The sequence below is a fragment of the Quercus robur genome, chromosome 4 (assembly GCF_932294415.1).
Source record: "Quercus robur chromosome 4, dhQueRobu3.1, whole genome shotgun sequence".
NCBI lineage: Eukaryota > Viridiplantae > Streptophyta > Magnoliopsida > Fagales > Fagaceae > Quercus > Quercus robur.
In genome coordinates, this window is record NC_065537.1 from 66,774,017 (window position 1) to 66,787,021 (window position 13,005).

General features: G+C 33.1%; 1 protein-coding gene across 1 annotated transcript; it reads right to left on the reverse strand.

Moving 5' to 3' along the window:
• Positions 1-200: 200 nt before the first annotated feature.
• Positions 201-8,172, reverse strand: LOC126722431 (uncharacterized). The gene is made up of 7 exons (XM_050425583.1): positions 8,017-8,172; positions 5,563-5,649; positions 4,578-4,775; positions 1,436-1,600; positions 997-1,053; positions 723-869; positions 201-572 (listed from the first exon to the last, which is right to left on the reverse strand). Exons 1-7 carry the CDS (start codon positions 8,170-8,172, stop codon positions 201-203), a joined length of 1,182 nt encoding a protein of 393 aa, XP_050281540.1.
• Positions 8,173-13,005: the final 4,833 nt, after the last annotated feature.

A 13,005-nucleotide genomic window follows, 5' to 3' on the forward strand; every position in this document is an offset into this window, starting at 1 on the left:
TATTTTGGTAAGTGTACATTTTAATTTTCTTAATTTTGATGTCAAAGAAGTCATTCACTCACTTAAGTAAAATCCTCTCATCACCATTATTATTGAATGTTTCTGTGCGTAAGTACGGGTTACAATCTAGTTGACATGAATATTCATACCCAAAGGAGTAACTTTCCAATTTCTTTGCAAGATGATTGGTACAAAATATTTCAGTTGCCACATTTTCCACCTGGGCCACCAAAATCGAAGTTGTATCCCTGGATCGCACGATATACAGGATCCGCTACACTATAACAGCCAGGACTATCAATGATTTTCTCATAGCTGCCACCATAAGGTCCATCTAGAATTCCTGAATTATTTTTATACTGAACAAATCTAATTGAACATGAATGCTCATACTTGCCGTCTGGAAATACTCCTGATCCCATGGGTGGGCTAATTCCAGTTGTAGGATCAGGAACCACAGCGATACCTCCCCAGCCAACAATTTGAGGATTAGTAAAATTATTAAATATATTTGCTGGATAATATCCAACATTAATACCGTTGTATGTTATCCACCAATTGCCATCATCCTCCTGTCACATTAAAGAGCAAGAGCATATGATCCTACAACTATAGAAACCTTTTTCAACTTTGTTCCAACTTTTGAATATATGGAACCATATGCATATAAGGTTAATATTAAAAATTAAATAACATTCAATAATAATTGATGATATATTTACCTTAAAAATAGAGACTGGAATCTCAAAATGAGGACCGTAAGGAATGGATACATTGCTTATAGGTGCCCCGAGATGAACTCTTCTGTCAATTTGCACAAATCCTGGGCAATAAAGGTTGAAGCAGCCCGTTGATTTAGAACCATCAATCTGTAATTTTTAAATGTATTGTTAGTATGCAAAGCAACAAACTTTCATGTATACCCAACAAGTAACACTACGTAAAATTTTCAAATAGATTTTTAAATGACTGAAAAAAAAGGTATAGAAAACTTACTGTCCAATGTGCAAAGAAATAAGAATAACTAGTACCCATGTACATAGTTGGAGAAACCTGTTTGAATCAAGCAGCACAAAATTATTCTTTGTGAAAAATCTAGTTATGTTGTTCCATTTATATATAATTTTCAATTTTCCTGATAACCGTTATCCTTTACCAATTCATTTCACTCATTTTTTTTATATAAATATTAGGAGTAGAATTTGAACCCTTTCAACCAACAACATAATTAAGTTCTTGGTCATAGTATCCTAACCAATGGTAAAATGATTGTTTCCTCAATATGAATTACATCTTATTCATCAAAGAATAACGACCACATTTATTATTGTTGAAAATGCCCATTGTTTGTTGCAATTCTTGATTGGATAGTTTTACCTAGATCAACAAGTATAAATTTTCAAATAAAAAAAAATAAGTGTAAATTTTAAAATACCATCCATCCAGTAATGATAGCATTCGTATTATATTCTGCGCCATTAATGACATGTATTTCTGCATAGCTTTCTCCCAGCTTAACATCAGGATTATAGACAGCGATATTTCCTTGAACTCCAGTGTAACTACGACCTGGTATGTCTAGCATTTGGATAATTGCAGTCTGTACAATGGAAGTTCTGAAAGTCAATAACTACTTAAGAAACTCTTGTTTAACAACATTCCAAATTAAAGAAATAAAATATATTGTAAGAAAATGTTATAATTTTATTAAGGGGTTGGAAGTTGTAACAAGTCAAACAAAGTGTTCAAGATTGGTTTGTTTGTTATGGAATATGGAGATGATCTGAACTTGAGCATTTAGAACAAGCCTATGGTTCTTCTATTAATTCTTTGAACAAGCCCACTTTGTTCACAAGCTCCATCAATTTAGTTAAGTATATCGACTTATTTTAATTCAATTTTTACATAACAAATCTTTGAAACTACCTTTCTTTATACATATTAGCTATCACATACCATAATTATTCAATTTTTTGGGTTTTTGTTTTTTTTTTTTTTTGGGTGTTTTCAATTTTGAAAACCAACAAACAAAAAAAATTGAGAATTTTATTCACAAAATTATTTTTTTCAGTGTTTTTCTCCCTTCAAATTTGTTTTTTGAAAATATCTTTGTGGGGGTCAAAAACATCAAGAAAGAAGAACAATCTCAATGCAATTAATCGACACAACAAACTTGTAAGAGACAAGGAGGTAATCCACAATGGGAAGACTGAACAGATGTAGTTAGGAATCAAGATGAACTATTTGTTTGTATTTGACTAAAAATGGCTTTTGCCAAGGTACACAATGATTATTCTATTGTGTAAAGTTGTGATTTACAAATATGTATTTTGTTAGCTTTTATTCTCAACCAAATTTGATTGTAATTTTATTCAATCCTGTGTACCCTGTATTTATTGTGGGATTTGATTGCAAGGGTTATGTGATAGAGAGAGAGTGTGTGAAGACTCAAGCTATTGAAGACTGAAGAGGTTTTCGCGGGTATCTCACAACTTAGCTTCCCGCGAAGTAATGCATGTACCTTGCACATGACTGTAATGCAAAGAGTCAGTACAAATGGAGATAGTTGTGTCTCGCGAGTATCTCGCGGGTAAGGCCTTCTCGCGAGACACTCGCGAGACATTTTGTTCTGTCAGACTGTACTATCTGATACACACTTTCTGTACTCACACTATATATACCCTCATTACCCACAAATGTTAAGGAGTGCTTCTGAAGAAAACCCTAACCAAACAACTTGAGAGTTAGAGATTATCATACCCATATATCTCTACACATAAGCTTGTGGATTTCCTCAACTCCTACCTCTCCATTTCCATACCATTGAGAGGTTCATAGCCCAAACATTTACCACACCCTTTCAGAGTGTCAAGTGAGGTTTTGGTGCTGCTGGGAAGTATTGAAAGAAGCCAAGGATGGCAGATGCAACATGGAGCTTGTTGCGGGATCTGGAGAACTAAACAAGACACGATTCCGAGAAGCCTTGTTAAAGTAGGAACTTGGAGGGCTTAGGTATAGCGGGTAGATTAGGCTTGGAGAGTCTTTTGCTAACCCACGTATCCTAACTGATTGTCTAGTGGATCGATTACCGCTTGGAGGGCGGCGGAGAGGTTTTTCGCCGAGTTCTTTGGTTTCCTCTTCAATAACACATCGGCGTGTTATCTGTGTTTGCATTCTTCTTCCCTACTCTTTTACATTTCATGTTACTCCTGTGATTATTTGAATATGTGTTAGAGTAGCTTGTTTGTTTATCCGTTCGCATTTACACTATTCCGCACTTAGTATTAAGTTAGTGTAAAATCAATCGAACCGTAACTTTAATTTGGGGGTCTAAACAGCTCTTGTGTTTTCAACACATTTTCGAGCTTTCATATTGTTACCAAACTCTCTCTCTCTCTCTCTCTCTCTCTCTCTCTCTCTCTCTCTCTCTCTCTCTCTCTCTCTCTCTCTCAAATGCAGGATCCCCTCCATGGGAAGGTCCCCTTTTATCCCCTCAGTTCCTCCCTCTCTCGCTATGCATCATCTTGCTAGATGTCAAAGGATGCTTGTCCCATTAGAAACCTCCCCGCTAATTTTTGTTCATAAAAAGAAACTTTTTAAGGGGTTTCCACTCTTTAGGCTAGTCATTCATCATTTGATGCGGCTAACATTAAGTAGGAACACCTAATTAATGTGAAGGTGACCATTATTTTGGGCTTTATATGTCTCTTTTGGATCCTTAGCGAGTCAACGAGTATTCTAGAAAACCTTTTTCTCCTCAGCTATACTACTGTCCCTATCCTCAGCTGAAGGGTTCTTGGCTTACCTCGGCAAGGAGCCCAAGTTACTCTGTAGCTTCTTTCGGCCTTCTAGTCTTTGACTGCAGGACTTGGGCCAGGCCTGGACCTTCTAAATTGCTGCTTGGATGGGCCCTCCTCAACCCAGGGCTCATCTGATGTAGACAGCCCCCTACAATCTTTTTTATTTCTAGGTTTTGTTTTCTAAAACATCCTTAACTCATAAAAGGCATGCGACTCACAAGGACATCAAACTTACAATCGTTGTCAACTCAACTTTGAGTAAATCAAGCACAAAGGACAAAAATATATATATATATATATATAGAGAGAGAGAGAGAGAGAGAGAGAGAGAAACAACCGGCCAAACCCAAATTTGTGGGAAAAGTTGTGGTTGACCTTCCTTGTTAAGATGATTCTTCTCTGTCGTCGTCGTGTCATCTTGGTCACTATGAAGTCACATCTCAATCGTAGTGGTATTGTTTCTAAATAAGGTATATAGTGGGGAAAATCTTGTATACATCTAGTGTTTGAGACATAAGTCTCATACACCGAGCATGTAAGATATTGCCTTGGGTGGGAGAGAAACTCGGAGAGTGAGAGCTAGAGAGAGAATTGTTGGAGAGAGGAGCTCAATTGAAACAAAAAAAAAAAATCAAAATATTTAAAACTAAAAACAACTCAAGGTTGTTTAAAACAAGAAAAAATTATGCATCTATCACAAATTTTCTTTAAATTGAAATAATTAAATACTGGATATATTATTAGGTTTAGGGATCACATATATAACAAAGAACTTACATGAACACCGGGATGTTCTGTTGATTGAGGATAAATGTTATTTGACATTGACCGAATTGCTATGAGGTCTTCTTTTGTTGTCCTACGAATAGGAACGGTTCCCAATGGACAATCATCTTTCAGTAAACCAATCATTGAAAGTGTATTTTGTGAGAGACCTACACTCTTTGTTCTTCTTAGTGGTAAACGAGGTCTTTTCTGAAGAAGAAAAAATTCAAATTAAACCAAAAAGACGTAATAATTACAGATTTTTATTTGCATAATAATAATAATAATAATAATAATAAGTGATATACTTATGGCAATTACATCCTTTATGATATTTCATGTTTGTAGTTCAAACCTCACTTCCTCTTCCAACACTATCCATTTATTGCAACAACAACAACAACAAAACCAACAACAACAACAAGAACAACAATAATGACAAGAATCTTAGTTCTAAAACTTTGGGGTCAATTATGAATTCTCAACAAGTTAAAAATAATCAGTCGAAATATGTTTTTTTTTTTTTTGTCATTCTATCATATCTTAAGTCATTCTATGTCTATAATATATATCTCCTTATATTGATAGGTCATTTGTTATTACATTTACTTAAACTAATGTAAATATATAAACTTACAAAAGTGAATGATTCATAAGGACCATCGTTGTCTTGATACTTTCATGGTTAAGGATACCAAACTTGGTTATCTCTTGCTATAGTTAGAATGTAAATAGCCTGTAATCCAATTCTAATTCAAAAATGTTTTTTCTATACGATTGATTTGCTTAATTAATCATTCAGATGATAAGCCCTAGTCAAATAGAAATTTGTTAACATGATGAGGCATGGGTGACATTGTAATCACTATGATAATTTGTAGTTCAAAAAGTATAAACTACTACAATTTCTAAAGCAATTGGAAAAATACGGAAAAAAAAATGTATTGTTTATTGCTATAGATAAAAGAATAAAAAGTTTTGATTACTGCTCATGTACCTGGATCTTGTGATCTTTCAACAAAGGATGGTCAAAAGCCAATTGTTTATTGATATCGACACAGTCAACAATATATCCAAACTCCGTCTATAAGTTCAAAGATAAACAAACTCTCTTATAACATGAAAACAAGTTTTATAACACAAGATAAACAAGTTCTCTTATAACGTGAAAGCAAGGTCTATAACACGTTATATATGAAATTTAAAAAATTAAAACAAACAATAATAATAAGAGTTCCATGATTTAGACAATATCTAAAATATATGTGATTGTGAACCTCAAGAGAGATAATTGAGAAGGCAAACAAATAATATCAATTTTAATATTGCTAGACTTTTCTCCTAGCTTTTTAGGGTATTAAAGCTACTTCAATGATATGTGGTAGTAAGATTGGTCTCAGGGATTTTTTTTAAATCCCCATGTCTATGATAAATATTTCGTTAGGATAAAAAAATTGAATAATTATGTTTGAATAATAAAATTTTAACATTTAAGAATTTGAAAACAACAAACTTTATAACTTTAACTTTTTTAATGTGTCCATTTGGGAACATATTATTTAGCTATTTGTTAAACATATGCGAAAGTATAATTTTACTCTAAAAAAGTAAAAAAAATAAATAAAAAAAAAAGTAATAAAAATAAAATTTTAAAAAGTTATGCACATAGGAGCTAAAAAGCAAAAAAAAAAAATATAGCTTATAAGCCCAAACAAAAACAAATTTATTACCTTAAAAATGTCTCGGAACAACAAGTTATTCCGTTTGAAGGATTATGGTTGGGTTCCCCAAGAACTAAGTTATTTTTTTGAGTGTCTGTAAGAGCATGTGTGAAATAAACAGTGCTACTCATAAATTAATGGACCGTTATTTCGGTTTGCATGAGCTTCCTGTTATTCAATTATAGTACTTCAATGAGTATCAATAATATACTTAACCTTACCATGATCCTTCTCAAATATGACACGGCTAAAATGGAAGCTTTCAAAGCAACTTTGGGAGACTCATATTCTAGAAGTAGAAGACATCGGGTTTCATGGGTATTCAATAAACATCCAGAAGAGGGCTTCATTGAGGCACATGCTTTCGGTCACTTGCCATTATTACTCGATCGATATGAGCAAGCTAAGGCATATGACAAGATGCTTTGAAACCATGCACTGCACTACCTAAATAGTTACTAAACGGTGGGGGAAAAATGGTTTTACCGCCCAAAAACTAGAATAAGTTGTGTATTCCAAAGACAAATACCATGTTCATGTGTGAAGAGTTTCACTAATGGACAACAAAAAATGTGCGATCAGCCTATCAATTGGCTTTCACTCAAAATCGATCTTTAACCCCACCAATTTGAATGTTCAGATAATTAACTGCGAAAAGCAAGGATTGTGTAAAGCTATTTGGCATTCCAAGGTCTCAAATAAGATTAAGGTGCTAATCTGGAGGGCTTGCAAGTCTACCTCTGCCAACAAAACTCGCATTGGCTTCAAGGCATGTGGTCAAGAATGTTTCCTACCATATTTGTGGTAGGGACTAATAAGGACGATGCTGATTAATTCTTTGCCTGCATTAGGTTTATTTGGTTTCAAAGAACTGAGCTTGGGCTGAAGGGATTCTTACTGAGCCCACCAATGCGTTCTCAATTGCATAGAATCTAGTGGACGAGTATAAAGCCCATTAAGCTAATGGAACGGGGTCTTGCTCAAGCCTAGAGGTGTGAGACTTCCTATGAGAGGAGGGAGGAATCATTCCGTAGGAATGATTAATTTCTTTGCATTTCTAGGTTGAGCCCGCACCAATCACTAAGTACTGAAAATTTGTGCTCTTAGATAAGGTATTATTAAACTTTCAAGAATTATAAAAGTTAAAAGAACTTATGAAATAATGCAGTCTCAAATATGTAACACTTAATTACATTTTTTTTGCCCCTTGAAACGAATCATATCATTATTAAATATATGATAAAAGAAACTTAGAGTGTACCAAGATGAAAAATCTTAAATGTAAGGAAAAAAATACGCAAAGTTTAAGGGGTCAAACACATAATTCAGTCTAAATTAAATATAAATTTACTCTTTTCATTAAGTCTCAATTCTTCCGATTAAATCAATGTTTGTTATTAATCTCATAACTTAACCAAAGTCTTTTGCCTTTTTTTTTTTAGTCTTTTGTCTTTCTATCTTTTTTCCCCTTACAATAAAGAGGGGAGTGGAAATCAAACTCAAATTCTTCTTTTATGCGAGAATTGGATAATAACACTTAGTCTCAATACTCCAGAGCATTTTATCTTACTCAAATGAACATTCAATTGATAATAATAATTAACAATAATAAGAAAACATAATTTCTAAATGGAATGTTTAAATATCATTGCACAGAATATGCTTGAAGTATTATAGTATTACAACATATAAAAATTCAAAACAAACATGAGTTTGAGTTAGTCTAAAACCTGAATACTTTTAGTAGGAGGTTTGTTTATGAGTTTTAGTTGTCTTTCCAACTCCAATTCCTCTTCTTTGGATGTAATTTGGGTTCCATCCACCTGATAGCTGCTTGTCAAACAGAGACACAAAACAAAAATTAGGATCATTCTTTCAAAATCCATTGTCTCACTAATTTGATGTTAGTATGATAGATTACTGTATTTGGAGACTATTTATAGAGGAGTTGTGGTGAGGTGAAGATAAGTACAAGGTCTTATTACCTTATTATGAAATGCCAACCACGTTTTATTTATTTATTTATTTATTATTATTATTATTACTATTATTATAACTTGATAGTTGGTAGAGGAAGGAATTTGAATCTTGAACGTCTTTGTTGGAAATGCTAAAAGGCTATTCATAAAGGAGTGATGGTGAGGTGAAGATAAGTATAAGGTCTCATTATGGAAAGCCAACCAAGTTTGTGTATTATTGTTATTGTTATTATTGTAGTGATGGTGAGGTGAAGATAAGTATAAGGTCTCATTATGGAAAGCCAACCAAGTTTGTGTATTATTGTTATTGTTATTATTGTTTTACTTATTTATATAACTTGATAATTGGGATTAGAAGGAATTTGAATCCTGTACATCTCTATTAGAAATACCAACCCAAGTTTATTTATTTATTTATAACATTTCGTTATATGGTTACAAAGAGTCAAAGAGGTTCTTGGCACAAACCAAGGACCAAATGAAAAGGGAAAGATGAATTGATTTACTATCTTCTAGGAAGTATTTGCTTATGGTTTGCATGTATTTAAACTTTGAACTCAGAGGAGGTTAACGCTTGTTGAGGACACTTTTGATACAATAAAAGGTCCATAAGAGACGAAAATGGCTCATGAAATTCAGCCCAAGAAGCCACCAGTGCAGCCCACACAAATGGTAAAGTTCACAAACTATTCAAGCCTACATCCCATAAATTTGGACCTTGGAATCAAGTTAAGCTGGGCCCACAAAATCAACCCAGAAATGCCATTAACACGTCCACATGCTAGCATGTAGACGTTGCTGAGTTAAGCCCACACGTCCACAAAAATTGTCACTTCTCAAGCCGAGTCCCACAGATTGCTGAGCCCACCCTTAATTCTAGATTCCCTGCCCAAACCAAACCAGCGTGAGATCCAGCAAGTTTCCCCCATATTCAGCAGGTTTTCCGGTGATTCCAAAAAATCAATGAGATAAAGGGGAAGCTGAAACAATGAGGGAGACCTGAAATGGCTTAAGATATATGGGCAGAAAAATGCTATTACAGTTATGTATGGGTCATTCATCCACAAAACCAAAGGGAGAATCCCTGTGAGATATATGGGTGTTTCATTTCTGCGTAGCAAGTTAAGCATGAAGGATTGCTGACAAAAGTATCACATTGAACTTTAAAGTTTCAAAAAGTAACCAATTAAACCCATAGCTTATATTAAATCTCAAATACAATGCCATTAGACTTAAAAAAGTTGAGGTTTAAATTGATTATTATTATTTTTTTAATTTCATTATTTAGTATGTTACTTTTGAGACTATAAAGTTTAATTTGTTACTCTTAAAGTATAGAGTTTAAAATATAATTTTCACTTGTATTTTTCTACCATTTCTATGTTGTCTAAACTCATATGAGTAACTGTTGGGTAATATACTAATATGGGCTGTTTTTTTTACTGTCGGTTGATGAATCTACCTTAGATCTGCTTCCCTTCTCAAAATTGCCCAACTTCAAATCTTCAAGCCCATGGACTAAAAAAAGTCATACTTGCCGACAAGTTATTTTCTTGATCACTTTTATTTTTACAAAATTTGGATTAGATTTTTGGTTAATTTTCATTAAGGTTTGGGTTAATGCTAAGCATGTCCAAAATGTTTTAAAACTAACCAACTTGGTCTAGTACAATTTAGTCCCTAAATGGTGTCAAGGACGTTACTCACTCTCCAACTCTTTCTTCTCTCTTATCTCTCGTCCCCCTTTCATGCATCTTAGACCAAAAATAAAAAATAAAACTAGTAATGCTAAGGACACACAAAGTCTCAGAACTTTTGCCAAAACTCGCCACGTGGCGAGTTGTGAGTGGTGGAGGTCAAATGGTAGGTATATAGGAAGTGATACAATTAAAGAAAAAAATAGAAATGAATCTCCATTTGTTTCGACATTAACATTTTATGAAAAATGAATCATTTACCAAAAAAAAAAAAAAAAAAAAAACACCTTCTAGATAACCATATCATTTTTCTATATTTGATAGCAACCTTAAAATGAATTGAAAAACTATTTTTTGAATTTGGCGAGAGATAGAGTTGTTTTCCAAAAATTTTAGTGGAAAGCGACTCTATCTCACATCAAACTAAATAGGGGAAATCAAAAGATAGTTTTTTTTTTACCTTTTTTTAAAATTTTTATTTTATGATACTACCAAACAAGGGAAAACATAGAAAACTATTTTCACGTGAGGTTCTCTATCAAGACAGACATAATTTATTTTCCTTTATTTTTGTCTTTTTTTTTTTTAGGAAACGAACACACACACACAAAGGGAGGGGGAACGAGGTTTGAACACAAAGGCACATCACAAACTCTACTCAAAAGTATGGTAATGTTTAAGGAATGATAGAATAAGTTATACTGCATACAACACGCTCTTTTATACACATAAAATATTTCTTTAGTATAGAAGATAAAATTTTTCAAAAGACCAAAACTCCCATACTATATATAAAAAAAAAATAAATAAATAAATTTAGGTATATATAAAATTTGGAACGCATGAAAAATTAAAATAAAAAAAAATTTTATACAAGATAAAATTCTACTCTATCATAATCTATGTGTATATGTGTGTAAAGATTTTTCCTAGAGACTTGAACCCTGGTTCTTACCCCCCACACTCTACAAGAATTTATTTTATGAAGTGACCATCACACTATAGGTACGTAGTGGTAAAAAAAAATCCTTAAACCCATTTGCGTTGAGCTGTTATAAATAAAACTCTAATAGCATAACTGCTCTAGGTTTAATAATTATGATTGGGAGTTACTTGCAATCTTTTATATAAATAAGTGCAATGTTGCAATTTAATTTATCTAATTTCTTTTCCCTTTTGTGTGTGTTTGTTTCTCAAAAATAAAAAATGAATCTTTTCTTTTGGAAGGAATAAAATTTTTATTTTCTATGAACATCAATAAAATTAATTATTAAGTTGACACCATAAGGAGACAATTATCTTTCCATGCCAATTAAAAAAAAAAAAACGTTTTTGGTAAAAACAAATGAATGATAATGGTGAATGCAATTATTGTTGGGTTGGGTTAATGCATGCCCTTAAGAAGCTTTTTTGGAAAATTTAAAAAGCTGTTAAAAAGTTAGGGTTTGGCTTACTTCCAGTACTTTTTTAATTGGAATCTCTATTTATTTTAATGAGAAATTGCCACATCACCCATTAACTAAATAAAATGTGAAGATTAAAACTCACTAACACTTGTCATTGTCTATTTAAAATAAAAAGAGATCTCAAGTTAAAAAAGTACTGGAGGTAAGTCAAACCCAAAAAATTAACTACTTTTCTCATTTTGCCGTAAAAAGTTTCCTAAAATAAGTTATAACCTAAGGGCATAAGTTAGTAAAACTCAATATTGTTAAATCAAAAATTTTGAAGTCTATGCTAAAAATTAAAAAAGCTAATCATTGTAATCCTTTAATAAAATTTCTATCATTTAACTCAAAATAAATTTCATATTCAAAGCTAAAAATAAAAAATTGACTACAAATATGGAAATATAAAATTTAACTCTCTTAAGTCAAACTTCTATAAACATTTTCTGTAGTTCAAGCTTTTGTTTTTTTAAAGAAAATGTGTACATAGAAATCACTATCAACATGTATACATCTCATAAAATCCGTAAGCCTTTTTCCTTTTTTTTTTTTTTTAAGGAAAAAAATTCCTTCACCCTTCTTAGTTTGACTATAGAGAAATCAAAGTGAATAAAAAACTTTTTTTTAAATTAATAATTTAAAACTAAAAGGTCTGTTGAGGGCCAAAATTTCACAAGAAAGTCTATTCCATGAAAAGTAAGGAAAGACCATGGGCTTTAACAAAAGAAGGCCCAATTCATGAAGTTAAGAAGGCCCAATTCAAGCAGCAAGAAGAATCAACATCAAGGCCCTATGTATGTTTAGATTTCCAACAAAAAGGCTATTAAAAAAACCCAGCAAAGTCCAGTGAAAGAATTGGGCCGGGATACCCAGAGGCTGTCAGAGGCTCGGGATCCTCGGGACGTGCAGTACAGCTAACGTGGGATTGAGACAGCTTAAGAAGGGTACCACGAATTACAAGAAACGAAGAACAGAGATGTCCTTCTCAAGCACCCAGTGGTGTAGCAAAGAGTCAGAGAGCTTGGAGAGTGACAATTCATGAACAAAAGGCTGGTACCTCAGGGAATCCAGAATGAAGAACTATAAGGGGAAGTGGCTGGGAAAATCTTCAACCCAGCAGAAATGGATTCCACTCACCTGGGAAAAATCACAACAAGGAAAGACAACCAAAAACTAAGTCTGAAAAGTAAGAAACCTTGAAAGAAGAGGGATTGAAGGTTAGCTGCCCAAGGACGCCCCGGAATGGAAAGTTAGCGAGTGACTTTTAGAGAAACAGTACTAAAAGATGAAAACTATCAGAAACAGGGAAAGAACCAGCCATTAAAAGTGGCTGACATAATAGTGGCTCTGGTACCCAGGGAGCTAAAGGGAGGGAATCAACGATATCCTGAACCCTAAAATGACACTATAAAAGGGGAAGGCAGCCAACATTAAAAGGGATTCAGTAATAGAAAATCACAACAGAATTGTTGAGAAAATTCTGTCAAAAAGTCAAAGAAAGTAGTGAAATATCTCCCAGTATCCCAGAAACAACTACTATAGCACATACTTGGATTCAAAAGAATTCAAACTTTGCAAGTCTTAGAAGCTTGGAT

Bases quoted from the DNA above. Each gene is read 5' to 3' on its own strand.
- LOC126722431 (XM_050425583.1), bottom strand. From the start codon at position 8,172: ATGGATTTTGAAAGAATGATCCTAATTTTTGTTTTGTGTCTCTGTTTG. The intron at 1,601-4,577 runs GTAAGTTCTTTG...TCCATTGTACAG, and splicing joins CAGAACATCCCGGTGTTCAT to ACTGCAATTATCCAAATGCT. The intron at 870-996 runs GTAAGTTTTCTA...TAAAAATTACAG, and splicing joins ATTTCTTTGCACATTGGACA to ATTGATGGTTCTAAATCAAC.